Below are 24,416 nucleotides of genomic sequence, written 5' to 3' on the forward strand. Positions count from 1 at the left end.
GTGTAGGGGACGGAAGCCGGACTGTAGTGGATCAAGGAGGTTGTTGTCAGTTAGGTGGGCGCTTAGGCGGTCGTAGACTAAGCGCTCAAGGAGCTTGGAAGTGAGTGGCAGCAGGGAGATGGGTCTGAGGTTGTTTGGGTCAGTGGGGTCCAGGGAGGGCTTTTTGAGTATGGGTGTGATGTGCGCATGCTTTAGGGGGGAGGGGAATACGCCAGTAGAGAGGGAGAGATTGAAGATGTGGGTGAGGAAGCGGATGAGGGAAGAGGGGGGTGGTGACCGGAGGAGTTGAGAGGGGATAGGATCCAGGGGGCAAGTAGTGAGGCGGGCTTCTGAGAAGACCCTAGTGACTTCCTCAGTGGTAGCAGGGCTGAAGGAGTGCAGTGCTGGGGGGTTACGGTAAGCGGGCCCTTGGGTGTGGTGGGGGGCAGTGCGGTTGCGAGGTCAGAGGAGGGAAGAGATGAGGGGAGATGGGGGGGGGGGAGGCTAGGTGAGGAGGTAGATTGCGAGTTGACTATGTCCTTACGGATTGCGTCAATCTTGTTGTGGAAATGAGTGGCACTCGTGGGTGGTAAGTGAGGTACTGAGTGGAGGAGGGGGGGAGAGAGTAGGGACTTGAAGGTGGAGAAGAGTCGGCGAGGGCAGGTGGAGAGGGTGTTGATCAGGTTTACGAAGTAGGCCTGCTTGGCGGCGTGGAGGGAGGAGGTGTAAGTGAGGAAGGCAGATTTGTAGAGGGAGAACGCATGAGGGGACCTGGTTTTGCGCCATAGTCTCTCCAGCGCGTGACTGAGACGTTTGAGGCATTTAGTATGGTCGTTCTGCCATGGTTGGAGCGGTCTGGGTTTGATGTTGCGTGTGGTTAGGGGTGCAAGAGAGTCTAGGGTAGCTGATAGTGAGTCGTTGTACGTGGTGGTGGCTAGGTCAGGACATGACAGTGGAAGGATGCCGTCGTGTAGGCGGTCGGCAGCCGAGTGGAGGGGGGCCGGATTCAGGTTGCGGAGGTTGCGGCTGGTCATGGTTTGGCGCTCTGGGGGGGGGGGGAGTTAGGGGAAGGGGAGATGGAGTACATTATGAGGTGGTGGTCGGAGAGAGGGAAGGGGGTGTTAGTGAAATGGTTGAGGGTACAGAGGTGGGAGAAGACGAGGTCCAGGGTGTTCCCATTGATGTGGGTGGAGGATTGAGTGTACTGTGTGAGCGCGAAGGAGGAGGTTAGGTGGAGGAGTTGGGAAGCAGCCGGGTTGTTGTCATTGATGCGGATATTGAAGTCCCCAAGGATGATGGTCGGTAGCTCAGAGGAGAGGAAGAAGGGAAGCCAGGAGGCGAAGTCATCCAGGAAGCGGGGTATGGATCCGGGAGGCCTGTAGATCACTGCGATCCTTAGGGGGGTGGGGGTGAAGAGCCGGATTCAGTGAGCCTCGAAGGAGGAGAAGGATAGGGAGGGGGGGTTAGGGAGGACCTGGAAGGTGCTCAGCGGTTATAGGAGCAAGCCGACACCACCACCTTTGTGACCGCTCAGTCTTGGTGAATGGGACCAGACGAGACCTCCATAGGAGAGTGCCGCAGCGGAGGTAGAGTCAGTGGCCTGTACCCAGGTTTCGGTGATGGCTAGGAGGTTGAGGGAGTGGGAGATAAAGAGGTCATGGATGGCGGTAAGCTTGTTGCAGACCGAGCGGGCGTTCAGGAGTGCAACCGAGAGAGGGGGGATGGATGCGGGGAGGATGGGCACAGGTATGAGGTTGAGGGGGTTGCGGTGGCTGGCGGGAGCAGGGGGGTCCCTAGAGGAGGGGTGAGGTGGTGAGAGGCCAGGGTTCGGGGAGATGTCCCCAGCGGATAGGAGAAGGAGAAGGGTGAGGAAGGTGGCATGGGAATGGGAAGTGCAGGAGCGTGTTGGTCTGATAGTGGTGGTACGTGGGTCGACGGGGGAGTGGAGTAGCAGGAGGAGGTGGTGAGTGCCGTAGTGGGGAGAGGGGAGAAGTGAAGGGGCAATGTAGAGCTGTTTTGGGGGGGTAGGTGGATAGAGGGAGGCGATTTTTGGGATGGAGGAGAGGAAAACAAGGAGGAGGAGTGCAGGTGGCATGTTGGGGTGAGTGGAGTGCTGGTCGGGTCGGGGGAGGTGAAGGGATACAGGTCAGGGCAAGGTGATGTGGAGAGTCTGTATCACCGTGGAGGAGTCCATTTGAGTCCTTCTATAGGGGGAGAGTGAGAGTGGAGGGCCGCAGCTGGCTGGCTGCAGTCTGTGGGTGCAGTATGCTGGCGTCCGTGGGTGCTGCAGCACGTCTTCAGTGGGTCCGGTGGTTCGGCGAGCGGAGGGGTCGTAGGGTGCGATGTCTGCGGGTGTTGGTAGGCACGGCGTCTGGTGATGCTGGCGGCTCGGTGACTGGAAATGTTGAGGCGAGGCGTCAGGTGCTGAGGGCTCGGCGTCGGGAGGCGCTGAAGGCGCTGAAGGGCGCAGCGTCAGGAGGTGTTGAAGGGACGTCGTCAGGAGGTGGTGTGGACCGACGTCAGGAGGTGGAGGTGCAGTAGGGCTCGGCGTCCGTGGGCGAAGTGAGTCAGTACATGCGGATGTTGCGGGTCAGCAACTGAGGGTGCTAGGGGTCCAGCATCTATGGGAGCGGTAGGGCCTGGTGTCAGTGGGTGCTGAAGGCCGCATGGCAGGCTTGACTCCACCAGATTGTATAGGGCTCAGGGCTGTGTGGTGGCAGGTGTCCGGCCGCGTGGTACCCGGAGGGGAGCAGGGAGGCAACTGGTAGTGGAGGCTTACCCTCTCGGTGCGGGTGGCGGAGGTGCGGCTACGTCTCGATTCGCTGGGTGGCCTGGAGAGGTCCCTGGTCTGTGGCTGGGTGCCGGCTGATGCAGGGTGCTGGGTGGTCTGAAGCAGCCCCTAGGCTGGGGCAGGGTGCTGGGTGCAGGTAGCTGGGTGCCGGTAGCTGGGTGTCCTGAGGTGGTGGCTGGGTGCCGGTAGCTGGGTGCTGGGTGACCCTCTCGGTGCAGGTGGCGGAGATGCGGCGACGTCTCAATTTGCTTGGTGGCCTGGAGAGGTCCGAGGCTGGGTGCTGGCTGCTGCAGGGTGCTGGGTGGTCTGAAGCAGCCCCTAGGTGCCGGGTGCAGGTAGCTGGGTGCCCGGTAGCTGGGTGCATATGCAGAGAAGGGCAGTGACATCAGCCATGGAAGGAACTGTCCCCTACAGGTCCACACATTGATGGGACCTTTACAAGCTTTGTAGCTACTGTATATCCGTAACTCTGCCATGTTAAATATATAAGCAGCAAGGGGAGAACTTAGGCAAACTTACCTCTGGTGTCAAAAAACTGCGTATGCGTTTCTCCAAAAATGGCTTTTTCAATATAGAGTTGATGGATGGTCGGTCACGTGGAGAGATTTTAAAAAGATGAGAAATAAGTGTTCTCAGATCATATGAATATCTTGGGGAAATGGAATCATACCGACCACGGCAAATTTTCAGTACCAGCTGCCGCAAATTGCTTGCTTCAAACTAACAGAATTAGAGGAAAAAAAATAACGTACGTCAAGGTTAACTTCTCGCATGATTTAAGGGAAGTTCAACATCTAAATTAAACACACTTTTATATATTAGATCTTTGTATAAAAGAAGTACTAAGCAGATTATTCAGCTTGTGTTTAGGACATTATCCTGTACATATAGGATAAAGCAGGCACAACATTCACATAAGGAATTCAATGTTACTCAGAAACAGTCACACAAATGCACTTATTGTTCTATGTACATACCTCTTGCATAGAGTAAGGTTGAAAAAAGACACAAGTTCATCTAGTTCAACCAATAGACAAAAAAAATTCAAACCCTCCATATACAAAATTCTATACCCACAGCTGACCCAGAGGAAGGCAAAAAAAAAAAGTCAAACAATGAGATAATGTCAAAAGCTCCTGCGCATGGGTCTGGGAAACAGGAGATTTTTGGATGAACCCAGATGATGTAAAAATTCCAAGGGGTAGGCCAAGCCTTGCTGTTCTCATATACTACTGGGGAAATCCAAAGGCAACTCCAAAGAAAAAAAAACAAAAGCGCACTGACCTAGAGCATTATCCCAGATACAAATTTATTAAAAATAAATTTGTGTTTTGAGGGAAACCTGCCCGGGCTCTGAAGAAGAGGGGTTTCCCTCGAAACGTGTCAGCCTTCAGTTGGCCCTCAGATGGCACTTCTTTGATGTCGGGGCTTTTGGTTCTCTGTAGAACACATACTTAGTGACTGTCAGTTGATATGCGATTAGTTTTCACTTGTTTGTGAGTATATCTAATTTATTTTTAATAAATTCGTGTCTGGGATAATGCGCTAGGCTGGTGCGCTTTTCTTTTCTTTTTAGAAGGCAAAAAAAAAACCAATGAAGCATGGTACAACTGCGAAAAAATAAATCCCTTCCAGGTCCCGCAGAAAGATATTGGATATTCCCCGGATCAACAATTTCAAGCAAAAAAAACCTTAGTTGTTCACCTTCAGTTGGCACTGTAGCAAGAAAGACACAAGCCTCTTTCCAGCAATCAATTTTAACCACTTCAATAATGGGCACTTTCACCGCCTTCCTACCCAGGCTAATTTTCAGCTTTCAGCGCTTTCACACTTGAAATGACAATTGCACAATCATGCAACGCTGTGCCCATATGAAATGTTTATAATTTTTTTCACACAAATAGAGGATTTGTATTTGTTGCTAAACAAACAAAAAGGGACGAAAGTTTTGAAACATTTTTTTTTTCATTTCTGTTATAAAATTTAGCAAATTTTTCTTCTTAACTGATGTGTGCTGATGAGGCTTCACTGATGGGCACTGATGAAGCAGCACTGATGGGCACTGATGAAGCAGCACTGATGGGCACTGATAAGCTGCACTGATGAGGCTGAACTGATAGGTGGCACTGATAAGCTGCATTGATAGGCACTAATAACCTGCACTGTTGGGTTCTGATAATCTGCACTGTTGGGCACTGATGGGGCTGCACTGATTGTGTGAAGATTCTGAACTCCTTTAGTAAATCAGCCCAGCTGTCTAACAACAGTACAAGGCACTATAGCACTCCTTTAACCACTTGCCTACTGTGCTATAGCTGAAGACAGCTACATTGCGGCTTTCCAGTTCAGGACAGCCTCCCATGTGCGTGCCTCCCATGCGCCCCCTGGGGCACGCATTGGGCATGCTCTGTGACTGCTGTATCCTTTGAGCGCAGCTGATCACAGATCGCAGTAAAAGGCCAATCACAGTGGCCCTTTACATTGTGATCAGGTGTGTCCAGTCACAGCTGGTCACAGGTAAACAGACTTGCCGGTTATCTTTGTTTATGCTAATAATCAGTGCCCATTCACTTAAATTATCCAAACATACACTGATGAAATAAGTAAACAGGAATTTACTTTCCAAATAATTTTACAATTGGAGTGAACATCAGTGCGCACAAACGCAGGTACAGGGAGAACATGCAAACTCCAGGCAAGTAGTGTCATGGTTGGGATTCAAACTGATGCCCCTAATGCTGCTAACCACTTAGCCACTGTGCTGCCCCTGTACTGTTCAGTTTAAACTATAAACAGTATGAAAACAAACTTGTATTTTTGACAAGAGCAGCACAATAGCTAGATGTTTAGCACTTGCAGAAGTGGGATCCTTGAGTCAAATCTTGGCCAGGATACACCCGAATGGAGTTTAAATGTCCCTATGCTTTTGTGGGTTTCCTCCACACCCCAAAGATATGCTGGTAGGTTGATTGCCTCCTGTCCAAATTAGCTGTTCTATGTGTGTACAAATTGGCTAAGCACATTCTGCATGCCAGTCCCAAGCCCAAGCAATTGGGTGGGTTGAGGAAAGATCTGGCAACGGAAAAAAAGGCCATCAAGTGTATCAAATGTGGTGCCCAGGGAGCTGGCTTGCAGAAATGACAAGAGTCAGGTATTACGAAAATAATCGGTTTATAACAAGTCTTCTTTTACCAATTATATTACTTACAGGATGTTTAAGGGAACACAGTTCATATAACACACAGCCAAGAGACCAGATATCCCTTAAACAAAAAAGACAACAGGAGAAACAAATGAATATTAGAAATAAAATGATAACTTCCTCAGCTGAAACACTCATTGTAGCTATAGGTGTTTTTTTGTTTTGATTTGTTTTTTTTACACATTACAAGTCACTTACGTCTTATTATTATAAGGCCTGTTTTCACAGATTTCTGGAGAAAGGTAATAAGGAGTCCCAACACATGTACGTGCCAATTCCATTGTGCTTGATTGGGAAAAACAAATTAAGATATTCTTAATAAGTATAATAATTTGTACAATTACAGGAAAATATTGTACAGTTGTAAAGAATACTTAGGTCGGTCATGTGATCATTTTTTGCATGATTTCTATAGACAGCAATAGCAAGTGTAGAGATAATTATCATAAAATAATCGACATACAGTTCAGACTGTTGTGGGTAAGCCATTAAAATACATAGGCTGCAATATTACTATTTACAATGACATAATATTATTAATAATTGCTATTTTATATCACATCATATTTGCATGTTCATTTTCCAAAGCATTTATACATTGGAATATATTTATCAAATCTTATCATGAAAAAGAATAGGATCTCTCTTTTCCCACATTTCCTGATATTTGTTCCTCTGGCTGAGGTTTAATAATATTCCCAGTAAAATTATTCTAAAATTTTAGTTCAGAGATGTTAGACAGGTCAGCAAAGTGTCCAGCTAACAGAACAAGCTGATAGTAAATCGAAATAATTGCCTAGATACAAAGATTCCTCAAAAAAAGCCTCTCTTGCTGCTCTGAGTTTATAAGAATAGAAAATCCAGCCAACTCAAAGCGTTAAAACCCAATGTCTGAGGTCTTTTAGAGCAAAGGGTCTTAAAGAAAGCCAGAAACAAAAAATGTAACATATTGCAGCTCACCAGTCTTAGATTTTGGTGGCTGCATTGGGATTATTTTTCAGGCCTTCCCCCCTTTTTTTCCTGGCGTACCACACTTCTGGTTCTAGAGTGGCAATGCTCAACAACTCCAGTGTATCTATGGAGGAGCAACATTGTCACCTTAGGTTGCTTACCACATTTGGCCTACAAACAACACCTCATCTTTTCATTATATGTGGGGCAGGGAGATTTGTAGTTTACAGGAGAAAGCTTTGAAGGCACACAGCATTGTTCAATTCACAGAAAGTTACCAGGAAACTGTATTTATGGCAAGATCAACAGGTATTTTCTGTACTTGCAGAAGTTATACGTAGCCTGAATAAAGGAACAAATGTAGCCACAACACCTAAGGAGGATTAGCATGCTACAATATATAGCATATTTATTCTTAGTGAGAGAGTTTGCAACGATACTCCAAGCCAAGAAGCCAAAGAAAATCACCCTGCCGGTTTTGGAAGAGGGAGCAGCATTCGTGATTAGTTTCAATGACCAAGTGTGGTAGGGAAGTGGATGCTGCTCTGACCAGTCCCTGCAGTCCGGTGTGTATAGGATAGCCTTAGCTGCTGCTCCAGCTATGCCCTCTGATGCCTTTCCCCCTGCCCTCCGGGGCTTGATCACCGAGGCATGTAGGACAAAGGAAGTCAGAGTTTTATATTTACATCATCACTCATGTTCAAGCAAAGTGTGTTAGTGTTAAGAGTTGTGTAAAAGTGTATGGAAACTGAAGGGGAAATAAACAAAGATGATTACTGTAAGAAAGAGAAAAGAGAGAAGAAAAAAGAAAAAGAATGATTGTTCTTGGGTTTAGGTATTCATTAATTGGAGTCTTTCATATTCTTTGAGGGTATGGAAACAAATGAAGGGGCATTAAGAGTGGGCCTCTGAATAATTACAAAAAATGAAAGCAGATGCTCTGCATTTTGAACCTGAAATCAAAGTGGAAAAAAATCAACTTGATATGTCAGATGAAATTGGGGTAACACTGTCAGTAACTGTGCTGAAATGCAAGTTTTAATTGCAAAAAAACACCAAAAATCTTACTAGCTATAGATACAGTCATTTGTGTATTTGTGACATGCTGTTTTTTTATAAATAATACAAAAAAATCTATCTGTAAAATAAAACCAAGATATTGACATCTTTTTAGGCATATTGGTATCTAAAAGGACTGGTGATGATGATTTTAATAGTCTGGGAAGGGGGTATGGGCAATCCACTGGAGCTCTGTAACTACAAGTACGTTAAGGACCCGTCTTAAAGTAAAATATAAAAAGCTGCAGACCAAACACTAAAAAAAGTACATAGTGTGTACACAGAGTGAAGGGATTCCTACAGAAAGATCAATATTGATCCACATATTCTTCTCAATATACAGTATACAGGAGGAAATTATACAGTGATTACTGTTCATCACCAAACATGATGATATACAAATATAACTCACCTGTTTAACATTCTTGCTATACCAAAATCTCCCAGTTTGGCCATTGTCCCATTACTGGTGAGAAATATGTTCTGTAAAAGAGAAATATCTCTCAACAACCCAATGATAGCACTCTTGTTTCATCTGCTTTCAAAAGAATAACCACATAAACTTTACCTGCGCTTTAATATCTCTGTGAAGCACTTTGCGGTCATGAATATGCTTTAGACCCAAAGAAATCTGCACAAACCAACTGAGAATCTGTCATAAGAACAAATATATATTTTGAAATCATTATTCAGAAAAAGAGCTTTGAATATATGACATTTCAGTAAGTACCGGTATGTACAACATAGAAAAATACAGAAGCTAGCACAGACAAGGACACTAAGGGAACTTAGATACCCCATACATAATGACCATCAAGAACGAAGGGGTCAATAAAATGTACAAGATAGTATTTAATGATTGCTGTATGGCTAGTATAGCAGTTCGTGGTGACAATCTGTGGTAGTGGGAAGCTTAACTGCCTCAATGGCTGCTCCTCCAAGAGACAAGGGTGATCTCTGCAATGGAAACACAAAGGTTTGAGAAAGGAGTGATTGCTCCGAAATGCATCACCACACCTGCAGTCTCTGTTCCCTCCTCCAGTTTGACGTCACTTCTGCCTCTGGACCAGGCATGCATTCCATGGTGGTTCTGATGCCTTTCGGTTTCACCTTGGATTGCTAAGCGGATCCTTCCAGCACTGACGAACTCCTTCTTCGTTGGAGCCCGCCAGCACCGGAATTTAGGCTTTACAGCGATTCCCTTGATGGACACTGATTCTTTTGACATATGTGAGTTGTCCATTTGACTTTTCCCAATTAACGCTTTTTATGTTGCACTTAGAAGGCTTCCCTTTTTGCTTGTGTTTCCAGTAAGAACAACATAACCTCTCTCATTGAAACAAACTGAATAAACATATTCTTTTGCTTCTTTATTAGGCAACTGCACATAGTTACACCATGGCCTACTTGGTATGCTCAAAAGATGCAGTTTATACTATGGCCAGCTCATAAAAGGTGCAATTCAAGGAAAATGCATTAACATCTCTGATTGTTGATGTGTGATGTGTGTTTCCAGAGTCAAGCCTTTGACAAAACGATTCAGATCTGAATCAATGCTTTCAGTAAAGGAACTACAAATTGTCCCAAATATGTCTCGACCTAGCTAGCCATATAAGACCTAATATCCAAATAGTTTGTTATGAATGCATGATTATGTGATAATACATATTACTAACATGTTCAGCAACTCATTTAATATTATGGAGCCTCCACCATGGATAGTCAGTTTTTTCTAATTTTAATACCTAAAATATTTGTAGGCTCTGTTGCTGCCCTCCTTGGAGTTTAGGTCCTCCCACCACCTTGTTCTATTATATAATATTGCCTATCAAGTAATAAACTAAAAGCTTCCCTACCTGGTCTTCATCAAAGTGAACACCTCTCTGCTTGTTTATTCTCTTCGCCAGATCCCCGCCATCACAGTATTCCATGACAATGTACAGACTATTCTTCTCTAGAATGAGACATGGTGGGATAACAATATGTACATATAGAAATACACTATAAATATCAAATATACTACAATACCTCTATGAATATGTTGTAAGAACTGGATTCTATCTGATGGTCTCAAACATTATCGCTTCACATGGACTGTTGACTCAGAGACTGACCCCCTGATAGCCGACTATATGCACGTTTGTGGGCGGATGCAGCTGAATGGGAGGAAGAGCTGGAGGGGATCTCGGTAAGTAGAGGTGATGGCTGCAGCTCTCTCACTACCGCTCTCCTTTACATGTCTGGAGCAAATGAAGGTAGGTGGCCAGTAAAGTGGGTGCTTGTGGTTCCCTTGCTATCTGTAGTATAGTCTGAGGGGCTCCCCTGCTGTAACCACACCATGAAGTGCTGCCTGTCCCTTGGGTGACATGATGACAGATTTATATTTTCACCATTGCGAGATAAAGGTAATGTATTATTGTATCGTTGGTGCTGTATGAAGTGCTAGGGAGTCTGGCTACTCCATCCCCACCACTACCAGGAGTTGGCTGCTCTGAACCATCATGAGTGAGCCCTTGCTGGTCTTAGACAACCAGACCCCAGGTCCCATGTCGGCCTTTGTGTAAACGCTCCATCAACTGTGCCATAGGATTATTCTAGCAAAATGTAATGCTTTAATGTGCTAATGGAGGCAGCAGGAGGTAGTTTTTAACTGTACAGATCAAGACAGAGATGAGATATAAAGAACCTCCATACTCCCGTCGCCTCCCTGCATATCTCATGTTGAATTTAGCCTGAAATGAGGTAGACAGGACAAGGTAACAAAATAGGGTAAACATTATCTCAATTATTGATGCTTGGTGCTGCCCCTCTAGCCGTGGTAAAATACAGCCCTGCTCCTACCTCAAAATTCTTTCCCATAACCTGTATTTGTACATATGTAGATGCAATGAATGGACGTGATTAGTATAGTAAAAGCTGAGACAGGGTCTTTCACGAACAGATAGGCTATATCCTTCTATTAAAAAGCAACGACAAACCTTTAAATGATGTGAAGAAAGTTACAACATTTGGATGGTTCATTTTAGACAAAAGGGTAACCTCTTTCTGAGATGCCTCTTTCTCCTTTGGAGGCATCTATAAGAAAAAAAAGTAGAGATATTATAGATAGCAACATAATATTGTGTATTTGTGATAGTTTACTTTGCAACACTTTGTCAGGTTAGCCCTTGACCTAGTGGACTGTACAAAACATGGCCTTTCTCATAATCTAAATATTTCTCCCTGACTTGCCCTTACTTTCCTATACATTTAAAGTGGTTGTACACCCTTACCTATACCCTTACCTATATATAAGTTGTACAAGTCTATCTGAAGCCATCTCTTCTCTACATCCGTTCAAAGTGCAGAATTTATACAGCTTGTCTGAGCTTCCAGAAATCAGGAGGCAGGGAGCTGAAGTTACACTCTGCAGAGCTCAGTGAGGAAAGCTCTGAGAGCTGATTGGAGGAAAGGGACACACACCCCTTCACACAGCACACAGGGCTGTCAATCTGCTGCAGGTCCCTACCCTGTCACCATTTGTCTATTGGTGTCAGAAAAACTTGTCAGAAGTGATTCATGCAAATAGCAGAGTAAGAAAGCAACAGACAGAAATTAGACTTAGTGCTCTAGTACACACTATAGAGCAGTATGTTTTGTTCATATTTTATGTCTGAGGTTTACAACCACTTTAAGAATGGAACATTTATTCTGAATATTTAAATCAGTTACACTAATGAATAAGAAAAAATCCCTACAAACATAATGTTCCTACAGTACATAGTTGTCACATCTCATTGTGGCTTTAAAGTATAACTATAGGAAAATTGTTTTCTTAGTTTTGGATGTAGTGGAGAGGAATTAGAACACCTGACATTTTATATTGCTGTCTGTGCCCTTGTTAGGGAGATTCACCCTCTCTATCTGTTCTGTTTTCCATTAGTAAAAGTGAAAGTAAAAGAAATCCCAAATTTTGGGTTGTCCAAAGAAAAGTAATAGTGGAGAAATCTTCCAATTAGGACACTAGTTCTGGAGATCTAGGGGTCCCCAAGGAATTGCCTTAATTCGCAGGGATTTTAGCTATGGGACAGGAAGTGAAGGTAAATCTTCCCAATGGGACACAGATGGTATAAAATAAAATGAGAGGGGTTATTACCAAAATGAAGAAATAAGTTTTGCCTATAGTTCTACTTTAAGAAATTATAAATAGAATGCTAGAATAAGCTTCCCACAAATCTTGTCAGCCAAGCAGTAGAAGCAGCATAAAATTCAGTATGGCAGCATATTCATAAAGAGTGATACACATGACCCAAGATTTTTAAGCAATGTCATCAAGTTGAGCATTGCTTGACATAAATGGGCTCTGTATGGTCTATCTCTTGTGTATGAGCAAGCATTTCTGGGAAATCTTTTACAAATTCTGTTTGAAAAAGAATAGGGTCCTTCTTGAACTATTTTACTATATAGAAGGTGTGGAAACCTAACAGATACAAGAAGTAAGAGGGACAGCAGTGGCTTAAGGTGATGCAAGGTGGTTACTCAGAACTAAGGCTAGGGAAGGGGGCAGGCATAAAAAGAAGACAGTTGGGCAATTGTGAAGAGCTAGCTTGTGATGGTCATTTTAAGGGTTTTACAAATTATTTTAGAGGCCTATTTTACAGACTGAAGAGGAGAACTCTAGAGGAGAAGATGCTCTGCTTCCTCCTCAAGCACAAGTCCAGAGACATAACTAGAACCTTCATGAAGGGCCCTTCTGACCCCCAGCTGGGGCCCTTCCCTCAGCGCCCAGAGCCCTTTACTCCCGTTGCGGGGTCAATTTATTACAGTTCCGCAGCGGGACCCTTTCACGTGTTCTGCAGTGCGTCCACTTCCGAGGCCCTCCTACAGTGGCAGAACACCAGGGCCCGATCGCAAGTGTGACATTTGCAACCCTGGTATTTCTTCCACCGGTGACAGTAGTGTTTTATTTTTGATATTTTTTTTTCATTATTTCTTACCATTTTATTTATTTATTTACTTATTTATTTTTACAATTTTATTTTTTTTACAATTTTTTTAGGAATCCTGTTGGGGGGGCTTTGGTTAGATATAAGGGGTCTAAATAGACCTCTGATGTTTCACCTTTGAGACAGAGAAAGGAGAGTGAGGACACAGTCCTTATCCTCTATCTCTGAAGCCTTAGCTGCACAGAATGAATTTACAGGAATAGCTTTGCACAGGGCTTCCCATCCATTCACAAACTGAAACATAGTAAACACAGTTTTTTATGCTTCAGTTATGAATGAACAGAGTCAGGCGCGGACTGACAACTCATGGGGCCCCCGGGCAATAGGGGATCATGGGGCCCCTGTGTCCTTGCCCAAACTCAAAAAAGCCTATGAAAAAGGTACCAGGGGCATCTCATGGGGCCCCCTACTGACCCCAGGCCCTCGGGCAGTGCCTGAGTTTCCAAATGGTCAGTCCGCCCCTGAACAGAGTCAGTGATCAATAATGGAGGGCATCAGTTCCTCCATATGCCGCCCCCGCTGCCCCTCCTATCCAAGTGTACAGGGGAGCCACACAGGCCCCTGCAGCATGGGGCCAGGATGCAACTGCGACCCCTGTAACCCCTGAAGGTATGTCCCTGGTGTGTATTCCTCCTGAGATGAGGAGTTCTGCTAAGCAGCTTTGTGAACTTTCCTCAGCCTCCCCTCTTTGTGGGGTTGTGGGTGCCATCTGGGGCTGAGCAGGATCAAATCTTGGCTATTTAGCTGACTTTTTCTGCTTGATGTTTGGTGGCAGAGACTTGGGGTTTTCTGTTTTCATGTGGGCTGCTTTCTCATCCATTCTGTCATAGCTTATTGCCACTGTTTATCCTTATGGTTCTCCCAAGTGACAGCTCAGTGAAGTGTGACCATTCTTATTACTACAAGCTTGATTTCAACTTTCAACTCAAGTGATGCAACTTGTTGTAAAGACATATTTCAGATAACTGCTGAGTTATTTTGTTTTGAATAATATAATAACTCTTCTTCTGTGGTAACTCTCCTTTTTACACTTTTTTCATTGCAGGTAAACAATGGATTCAAAGCAGAAGTAATGTGCTGTCATTGAGTTTTTGACGAAGGAGGGTTGCAAGCTCTCTAACATTTACATAAGGATACAGAATTTTTTCAGAGATGACACCACAGACAAGTGGCCCCAATTACAAGCTTCCAGGGTATGTAAACTTTTGATCATGGCCATTTGGGTGATTTCTGTTATCATTAGGATTTAAAAAGGAGCCAAACAACTATTTGTTAATAAATGGCTTCATATGATCATCATCCTTCAATAAAAGAGCATTTTGTGGCATGATCAGTCATATTTTCAATATCGATGCCAAAATTGCACAATTTTTTCCAGGGTATGCAAACGTTTGAGCACAATTGTATATAAGAGGACTAAAGGGTGGTGTATTTTATATTTTTTTTTTGCCTGGATATGCCCTTTCATTTTGAACTATCCAACGACCTGTTTGGCAGGAGTAAACACGGTATCCTTTTATTCTCTAGCATGATACTTGTGCAAAGTACGCAAATGTTTGATGGCCAATCATTAACTTACTGTACAAATGAACAAAAATCACAACCGCACAGAAGAACATGTACGAACCAGCTATATAAAGGCCATGACACTAAATCGTACATACATCAATCACTATAACAAAATGAAAGGAACATAATTACTTCTAATTATTTCATACTGTATTAACCGACCTATAGCAGAAATACTGCTATAGGGCGGCACGGGTGCGCAAAATCACGTATATATACGTAATTTTGCATTTCCGGGTAGGAGGCGTGCATGCGCCCCTACCCACGCCGCAATTTGCGGCCGCGCTGTCAATCACTGGGTCCCGGCCGGGTCCCGGTGATTGCCGAGCATCTCCCACGGGGAGGAGAACTGTTTGTAAACAACACAGTTCTCCTCCCTGTCAGCTCGTGCACACTGTTTTGGGTGACTGTGCTCCGCACAGCCATGCAAAGAGGTGTGCTTACAGTGCAGCACATGGACACAGTACATAGTAAAACAGCACACAGTTAACCCTTTGATGTTAACCCCTTCCTGCACAGTGCCATTAGTACAGTGTCAGTGCTTTTTTCTTAGTACTGATCACTGTATTGGTCAGTTTTCCCCCCAGTGTTAAAATGTCCACCGCAGTCCCGTTATAAGTTGCTAATTGCCGCCATTACTAGTAGAAAAAGTAAAAAATCCCAGTATCTATGCCGCCATTTGTAAATGCTATAACTTTTGTGTAAACCAACACGTATTGGGATTTTTTTTTTTAGCAAAGACAATGAGCAGAATACATTTTGGCCTAAATTTATGATGAAATTAGATTTTTTTAATTTTTTTTCCAGGACATGTTTAATAGCAAAAAGTCGAAAATATTGTTTTTTTTCTCAAAATTGACGGTCTTTATTTTATAGCACAAAAAAATAAAAAACACACAGGTGATCAAATACCACCGAAAGAAAGCTCAATTTGTGGGGAAAAAAGGACGTAGATTTTTTTTCAGCACTGATCACTGTATTGGTGTCACTGGGGATGTCAGTGACACCAAGTCAGTTCCCCCCAGTGTCAGAATGCCCACCGCAGTCCCGCTATAAGTCGCTGATCGCCATTACTAGTAAAAATTTTAAAAAATCCTAGTATATATACCGCCATTTGAAACACTATGACTTTCATGTAAACCAATTAATTCACACGTATTGGGATTTTTTTGTAGCAAAGACATGTAGCAGAATACACTTTGGCCTAAATTTATGATGAAATTTGATTTTTTAAATTTGTTTTTACTGGACATGTTTAATAGCAAAAAGTCAAAAATATACCGTATTTTTCGCTCCATAAGACGCACTTTTTTCCCCCCAAAAAAGGGGGGAAAATGTCAGTGCGTCTTATGGAGCGGCCGGTCCGGTATTTCCACCACCGCCGTGTCAGAATACCGGGCCGGCCGCTCAGCTCTGCAGCGGGACCTTACCTGTTCCTCTATCCAGCCGCGCGCTGTCTTCCCGGCTTCTGTAGTGTCGGCGCTCGGCTTGACAGCCGGGTGCCCAGTGCGCATGCGCAAGAAGCGGTGCGGTTTGTGAATGGTAAGGCGGCACCTGGGACACATGACAGGTCCCAGAAGCCGCCGGACCAATCACAAAGCGCAGCGCTTCTCGCTCATACACACTGGGCACCCGGCTGTCAAGCCGAGCGCCGACACTACAGAAGCCGGGAAGACAGCACGCGGCTGGATAGAGGAACAGGTAAGGTCCCGCTGCAGAGCGGACACTAACTAAAGAACAACTCCACGGAAGTAAGAGCGGGTACCTGTCAAATTCAGGTACCCGCTCCCCCCCCTCCCCAAAGGTCAGCAGTCATCTTCTGTACTGTCCACAGTCTCTGGTCATCACCTGTACTATGTCCACAGACTCTGGTCATCTCCTGTACTGTGTCCGCAGTCTCTGGTCATCTCCTGTACTGTGTCCGCAGTCTCTGGTCATCCCCTGTACTGTGTCCGCAGTCTCTGGTCAACTCCTGTACTATGTCCGCAATCTCTGGTCATCTCCTGTACTATGTCCGCAGTCTCTGGTCATCTCCTGTACTGTGTCCGCAGTCTCTGGTCATCTCCTGTACTGTGTCCGCAGTCTCTGGTCATCTCCTGTACTGTGTCCGCAGTCTCTGGTCATCTCCTGTACTGTGTCCGCAGTCTCTGGTCATCCCCTGTACTGTGTCCGCAGTCTCTGGTCATCTCCTGTACTGTGTCCGCAGTCTCTGGTCATCTCCTGTACTCTGTCCGCAGTCTCTGGTCATCCCCTGTACTGTGTCCGCAGTCTCTGGTCATCCCCTGTACTGTGTCCGCAGTCTCTGGTCATCCCCTGTACTGTGTCCGCAGTCTCTGGACATCTCTTGTACTGTGTCCACAGTCTCTGGTCATCTCCTGTACTATGTCCACAGTCTCTGGTCATCTCCTGTACTATGTCCGCAGTCTCTGGTCATCTCCTGTACTGTGTCCGCAGTCTCTGGTCATCTCCTGTACTGTGTCCGCAGTCTCTGGTCATCTCCTGTACTGTGTCCGCAGTCTCTGGTCATCTCCTGTATAATGTCTGTCGTCCATTGGTTCAGAATATTTTTTTTCCTGTTCTCTGCCTCTAAAACCTAGGTGCGTCTTATGGTCAGGTGCGTCTTATGGAGCGAAAAATACAGTAGTTTTTTCCTCAAAACTAACGGTCTTTTTTTATAGTGCAAAAAATAAAAAACAGACAGGCAATCAAATACCACCGAAAGAAAGCTCAATTCATGGGAAAAAAGGACGTAATTTTCATTTGGGTGCAGCGTTGCATGCTCGCGCAGTTGTCAGTTAAAGTAACACAGTGCCGTAACACAAAAAATGGCCTGGTCAGGAAGGGGGGAAAATCCTCTGGAGGGCAAGTGGTTAAACATCCTAAAGTAATGTCAACAATGAGAGTCAGCCATTGTCATTGAAACAATCCCACCTTAGAAATGTTAATCTCCTTTATTACAGAGTGGATGTTGTCTTTTTTTCCTTTTGCCAAAAATGCTTTTCCAAATGCTCCTTCTCCAATCATTCGCATGATGTCATAGTTATCCATTTTTTCTTCCTGCTAGGTCACACCTAATGGGATTGACATAACAGATATTTATCAAATATTTTGCAAAACAACTATTTTGCAGATGACCAAACAAAATGCAATATATGTACATTTGTATAATTTGCATCCATCATAATTGAACATTATATATTTTGACTTACGGAACATTTTTACAGTACATGAAGGAAAAAAAAGATTTTAAAAAAGCTGTTAGGAGCATTTTATCAGCGTTTAGGAGTGTTCAGGATAACACGATTAGCTTCTAGGAGTTTAAGAAAACGCCAGTGTGCATGAAGCCTTATGCAGGCCATAGACGGGTCGAACTTCGGCAGATTTTTCGAACGATAAACAAAAAATAGGTCGTTCGTTAAGCCGACATTACCACCACCGATTCCAAAAATCGGTCAACTAAATCATAAAGTTCACCCCTTATAACAGCGAAACTTTTGTTCCTTGCAGGTCACGGCTCATGCGCAAATTTTTTGTCGTTAAAACTATCGTCCGATTTGGCCATCATTGCCGGGAAAATCATCCGTTTTCCGCAAATTTTCCAACATGACCGATAATCTCAAAGTGGAAAAAAACCCAAAACCGGACAACCAATTAACCCACTAATAGTGCGAAAATCGGCCGATTTTTCTTTCAGCCAATTTTCCTTTCGGCCGATTTTCGAACCATCTATGGCCGGCATTATACTGCAAGCTGTACTGATCACCAATCCAGACAATTGCAAACAATGCAGCAGGTCTCATCTACAGGGATACTAGTTGGAGGTTTAGAAAGGTTTACAATGAATTAGAAAACTCCTTTCTTCCTATGCTGAAAGAAATCTATACTAAGCACATTGGCATTTACTTAGCATAATGGCAATATTAAATCTAGTTAGTTTGGGTTAAACAAACAAACAGTCTGCCCAAAACCAAAATTTCAGTGGTGGGAACATTTTTACATTTTTGCAGTCTTGCACCCCCCCCCCCCCCCCCACAAGGAAGTAAAACTACACAGAAATACAAAATCCTTTAAAACATGCACATTTGCCCTAAGGGAGAGAGTGGAGGGGGCAGTGCTGCTGGAATGGGCTGTCTGGGGAAAACAATAGCGACTGGCCAGGAAATGATTCAAGTGTTATTGGGAGGCCTACAGGCATACTAATGTTCCTGGCTATAAAGGGTCAGATCAGGGGGGCAGTTGAAATTGTCTTTAGGTGCCTAAAAGCTTCCATTGCTGACCTCTGGTTCTGAAAACGCTAGTTGCCTGTCTCCCATGCCAATTCTTTTATTCGTTTACGTAAAACCTTTATCCCAAAATGAAAAGAAAAAACTGCTGTAACTGCTTTTCGTGTGAGCTGGAGTTTGATTTCAATTTGTAAGTGTAGCTAAATCTGCTACTACATATAGCACTCCCCACCCACACTGACAATGCTGCTGTCCAAAGGTGTCTCTGTTGCTCCTCCATCCAGAGTGGGAGCACTCTAATACAGGAGGTGTGTTACTGGCCAGATCACCAGGTGAACAAAGAGGGGGAAAGACTAATAAAAGAAAATGAATGCAGCCATCACATCTAATGACTGGTAATCTGCAATATTCTAAATTTTTAGTTTGGGGTTTAGCACAGCTTTAATTGTGGTGTGGGGGCATTAGGACGGGAGGGTACCTTTATCCAAGTCTGGTTTCAAAATACCTGTGGCAAGCAGATGTTTCCCAGCCAAAAAATACATCAAGCTCGTAATAGAATTTCAACAATTGATGGATACAATTAAAGGAGAAGTGTGGGAAATAAAGAAAGAAACATACATACTCACCTACAGTATATGACTGCAGCATCCGTCTGATGCTGCAGCTGTCCGCTGTTGGCTCTAAGCCTGAGAACTGAGTGATCACATGACTGATCGCTCAGTTCTTGCTCCACAATGAGCAGAGAGCAGTGACTCAGTCACTGCCAGGGGTGGACTGACCATTCAGGCATTGCCCAGGGGCCCGGTGTCAGTAGGGGGCCCGGTGAGAGGCTCACTGGGCACAATTCACTAAGTGGTATCTTACCGCATCCGAGTATGTGGTAGGATACCGCATAGCATTTAAAAAAAAAAGTTTGAATTCACCAAAAAACACTACTAAATTACCGCATGAGTTATTTTATCAAGTTATGCAGTATTTTAGTAGTGAAAATGTTTCAGCTGTCAGCGGGGTTCCTGGCTGACAGCTGAATGTAAAAGAAAGAATTGCCGGCAATTAAAAAAAATAATTTAAAAAACTTTGTGGGGTCCCCCCCTCCATCCATACCAAGCCCTTCGGGTCTGGTATGGATTTTGAGGGGAATCCCCAACGCCAAGATTAAAAACAAAATGTCATGGGGGTCCCCCCAAAAGCCATACCAGACCCTTATCCAAGCATGCAGCCCGGCAGGTCAGGAAAGGGGGGGGGGGGAGACGAGCGAGCACCCCCCCTCCTGAACCATACTAAGCTACATGCCCTCAATATGGGGGGAGTGCTTTGGGGAGGAGGGGGCTCCCCTCCCCCAAAGCACTTTGTCCCCATGTTGATGGGGACAAAAGCCTCTTCCCCACAACCCTGGATGGTGGTTGTGGGGGTCTGCAGGTTGGGGCTTATCGGAATCTGGAAGCCCCCATTAGCAAGGGGGCCCCCAGATCCCTGCCCCCCTCCCCCATGTGAATGAATATGGGGTACATGGTACCGCTACTCATTCACAAAAAAAAAAGTGTAGTGTGAAAAAAGATAGGAGACAGTCTTTGATAAGTCCTTTATTAAAAGAAGGAAAATAAAAGAATGTCCCCCGAAGTAGATCCAAAGCCAATCACAATGCCCGCCGCCGCTACCCGAAAAAAGTAAAAAAAGAAGAGAAAAAAAAAGGCTCCGCTCTCGACGCTGGCTTGTCAGTTCTTAAATATGTAAGGGGAGGGGCCACCAGGAGACATCACATGTGTGACACCACCCCTTGTGGTGTCATTAACCAGGGCATGCTGTGTCAATGATGTCACAAGGAGGTGGGGCCACACGTGTGATGTCACTGGGTGGCCCCTCCCCTTACATACTTAAGAACTGAGCAGGCAGACGGCCGGGAGGCAGCGTCGGGAGTGGTGCATTCTTTTTCTTTTTTCAGGTAATGGCGACGGCAAGCATCGTGATTGACGTTGAATCTAGTTCAGGGCACAGTCTTTTATTTTTCTTCTTTTAATAAAGGACTGTCTCCTGTCTTTTTTCACACTACTTTTTTTGTGAATGGATAGTGGTTCCATGTACCATACTCATTCACATGGGGGAAGGGGGGATCTGGGGGCCCCCCTGCTAAAGGGGGCTTCCAGATTCCGATAAGCCCCCTGCCCGCAGACCCCCACAACCACCGACCAGGGTTGTGGGGAAGAGGCCCTTGTCCCCATCAACATCGGGACAAGGTGCTTTGGGGGGGGGGGACCCCCCAAAGCACCCTGCTATGTTGAAGGCATGTGGCCTGGTATGGTTCAGGAGGGGGGGAGCGCTCGCCTGTCCCCCACTTTCCTGACCTGCTGGGCTGCATGCTTGGATAAAGGTCTGGTATGGATCTTGGGGGGGGGCCCACACCATTTTTCTTAATTTTGGTGTGGGGGGTTCCCCTCAAAACCCATACTAGCCCCGAAGGGCTTGGTATGGATAAAGGGTGACCCCACGATGTTGTTTTATTATTTTTAATGCCCTTGATATGAAGCTGAGCAGCAATATGTAGGTGGGGCGTTGTATGGTTGTGGCTTTGGCTTTAGTGTAGGCGAAGACACAGGGGGCCCCATTATCTCTTATTGCCGGGGCCCCCATGAGTTGTCAGTCTGCCCCTGGTCACTGCTCTTTGCTCTGCCCCTCCAGTGCTCACTTGGGTGCAGAGCTGGAGATGAGAGGGAGTGGCTGACTCAGGCTCTCAGTGGCGTGCTGATGCATGCATATGAAGTCATATAGTACTATTAAAGTGATATGAAAGACAATTAAAAAAAAATAAGAAAAATGTTATACTTACTGTACCTGCTCTGTGCAATGGTTTTGCACAAAGCAGTCCGATCCTCCTCTGGTCTCTCCCTCATAGTTCTCCCACAGCAAGCAGCTTGCTATGGGGGCACCCAAGCAGGCTTGCTCCCAAGCTGCTGCTCTGCGTGTCCATTCACACACAGAGCTGCTGCTTACCCCTGTCCTCTCTCTCTCCACATTGGCTCACTGGCTGTGATTGACAGTAGTGGTAGCCAATGGCTTCCACTGATGTCTCAGCCAATGAGGAGGGAGAGTTCTCAGAGAACTGAGGCTCTCATGCACATTGCTGGATCACAATGGGGCTCAGGTAATTATTAGGGGCTGGAGGGGGGGGGGGGGGGGAGTTGTACACAGGTTTTTTGTACCTTCATGCATAAAATGCATGAAGGTAAAAAGCCTTGAGCCTTTACAACCACTTTAATTTAACCCCTGTATACACTAACAATGATACACTAAAAACGTATCACACAATTGTGTTTCCAATACTCCCTCGTGTGACTGTGAATTATACAATCCATAATCATTACATTAATTTATAAGCATTAAAAATGTCCTAGAAATTCATATAAATGCATGTATTTCACTGCTGAGGCCTTAGGCTTCATTCACACGACCGTAAAAATGTTACTGATGTTATTACACGTGTGTTTTTTTAGGAAAAAAGTTCCTGTGTAATGATCAGTAAAATATTTGCGCATAGATGCATTTAAATGTGTAAAGACGCATGTATGTACATATTGATAATTTTGTGCTTTCCCCCTTTGTATAGACATAATATACATGCCCACAAATGCGTTTATATGCGTAAACACGTAAAGCACAAGTTCTTAGACGCAGATTTTTTAATTCTGTGTTATGGATCTGAATGCAGTATGCACCTATGTGAATGTCTTCACTGAAAACAATGCAGCTGCATTCAGATCCATAATTACAACAAACACTTGTATGTGCGTTTTTTTACGGCCGCGTGAATGAAGACTTATAGTGCATCAGGACGCACTGCTCTGGGCACAAAGACAACATTATTATTCAGCACAGACCAATGCAGCATGAACTCAGCTCTTCCTCGCCAACAGGGATGAGCTCAGGCCTGCATTGCAGTGTGAATAGGACACAGAGAACAATTCATCCAGTGTGGAAAACCACCGGTCACCGCAGAATAAGTGACCAAGCCCTTAAAGGAGTAGCTGAGATGTATATAAAATGAACAAATTTATTCCCATCCATAAATGAAAACAATGAATTCAATTGTAAACATATACCATCCAATAATATCTGCCTCTATAGACAGAATGTCCCTCTTATCCAGCATCAGATGAACCGGGAGGCGTATTCTGCAACAAAGAGCAGAAAACACAATATTCTTTCTACTTAAGGCTCCATGTACACGGGACACTTCTGAACGATGGAAACTGACTGCTGGAAAATGTAGGTTAAAAAATGTCTGTTTAGCCGCGTTTGCGTACTGTGTTTATGCACATTTATGAGCGTTTGCTTTTGAAGCGTTTTTTAAAAATAACCTCAGAAGACCTTCTAAAATTTACTGAAAAACAGTAAAAAAGTAACAATTTCAGACATTTTGAGAGAAATAGAGAGAGCAGAAGCAGAGAGAGCAGTATTTGTTGAGATTAGCTGTCTTTTTTTTTTTTTTTGTGGTGTTTGGATGTGTTCCAGCTCATTTCTGTGCAGAGATTATTGCAGCAGTGTCTAACATATTTTCTTTCATTAGAAACCACACAGTATGGTGTACCAGGTCCATTCGAGTACAGGGAAACCACTTTGCATGCATTTTTCATGATGAAAAAAGGCTCTGGACAGCATCTGGAAATGGAAGAGCTAAAAAAAAATTCCAAACGCAAATGCTTATAAACGCGGTTAGCCGCATTTACGCTCGTTTCCAAGCGTTTGAAACGCTGATAAAATCTACACCTGAACGCAAGTTTGGTGCGTTCAAAAAAATGACTGTAAACGACTGGAAATGACATAGTATACATGGACACATAGGAGAAAATTAGGGTGAGTTTAGGGGCTGCTGAAAAAAACGCAGCAAAGCTCCTAAAGGTGAGTTTATCGGCTGTAGTGTACATGGAGCCTAACATGCGTTGTTTCAGAGATATCTGCATTACATTTACTTATTTACAAGTTCTGAAAGCGATCCGGAGTCTGGCTGCACATACCTGTCCTCAGTTACATTCTATAGACTGGGACAGCCAGGACTTCTCCCAGCTGTTACCATGGAGACAAGATGTAAACATCCAGCAGACTTTTGCACAATCCCCAGCCATGGACATATATAATCCCTATCCACACAGTGCTGAGTACAGAACACAGACATCTCCCCCACATCTATACTCACTGACAGCCCCTGGCTCTCCTCTCCTTTCCTTTCCTCTCCTCTCCTCCAGGTAATAAGAGCACAGGCAGCACTACCCAGGACATGAGCACCAGCTCTCCCCAGCTGCATCATGGGATGTGTAGTCCCTGATCTACACCTGCACCTCCCCATTCACAGTCTGTCATTGTTCCTTACTACTGAGCACAATAAAAGAGCAAAGCTGACAAATATCTAGTTTCCTCGTGAAAACATACAGGCTAAATAGTTTTAAAAAACCAGAATGTTAAAAAAAGGTTTATTTTTTTTCCTCTTCGATCACCTGATGCAAGATAAGAGGGGTATTTATTTTGTGGCTGAAGCAAGTTAGATCATCTGACAGATATTTTTTTGCTGCCTGTGTCCCCCCCAATGAGATTTCACCTTACTTCCTGTCTTGGTGACAACATTGTTCCATGAGAAGCCGAGGAAAATTCCTCTAGCATAAATTCAG

General features: G+C 44.6%; 1 protein-coding gene across 3 annotated transcripts in view; it reads right to left on the bottom strand.

The window, feature by feature from the left end:
- The window catches only part of NEK5 (NIMA related kinase 5), a 70,761-nt gene extending 46,699 nt beyond the window's left edge, over positions 1-24,062 (bottom strand). For 2 of the 3 annotated variants that reach the window (XM_089680336.1, XM_089680334.1), the window contains exons 1-9: positions 23,948-24,062; positions 17,468-17,607; positions 10,961-11,057; positions 9,839-9,936; positions 8,551-8,634; positions 8,395-8,465; positions 6,171-6,257; positions 5,979-6,033; positions 3,290-3,490 (exon numbers count right to left, since the gene is read on the bottom strand). In XM_089680336.1, the coding sequence (XP_089536462.1) occupies positions 3,290-3,490; positions 5,979-6,033; positions 6,171-6,257; positions 8,395-8,465; positions 8,551-8,634; positions 9,839-9,936; positions 10,961-11,057; positions 17,468-17,584 (810 nt within the window). In that variant the 5' untranslated portion in view covers positions 17,585-17,607; positions 23,948-24,062. Of the gene's footprint in view, positions 1-3,289; positions 3,491-5,978; positions 6,034-6,170; positions 6,258-8,394; positions 8,466-8,550; positions 8,635-9,838; positions 9,937-10,960; positions 11,058-17,467; positions 17,608-23,768 lie in introns of all 3 variants that reach the window. The other variant, XM_089680335.1, reaches the window with a different exon arrangement.
- Between the last annotated feature and the right edge of the window lie 354 nt (positions 24,063-24,416).

Source organism: Staurois parvus, unplaced genomic scaffold, assembly GCF_062004578.1.
Source record: "Staurois parvus isolate SC_StPar_1 unplaced genomic scaffold, SC_StPar_1.0 ptg000242l, whole genome shotgun sequence".
Lineage (NCBI taxonomy): Eukaryota > Metazoa > Chordata > Amphibia > Anura > Ranidae > Staurois > Staurois parvus.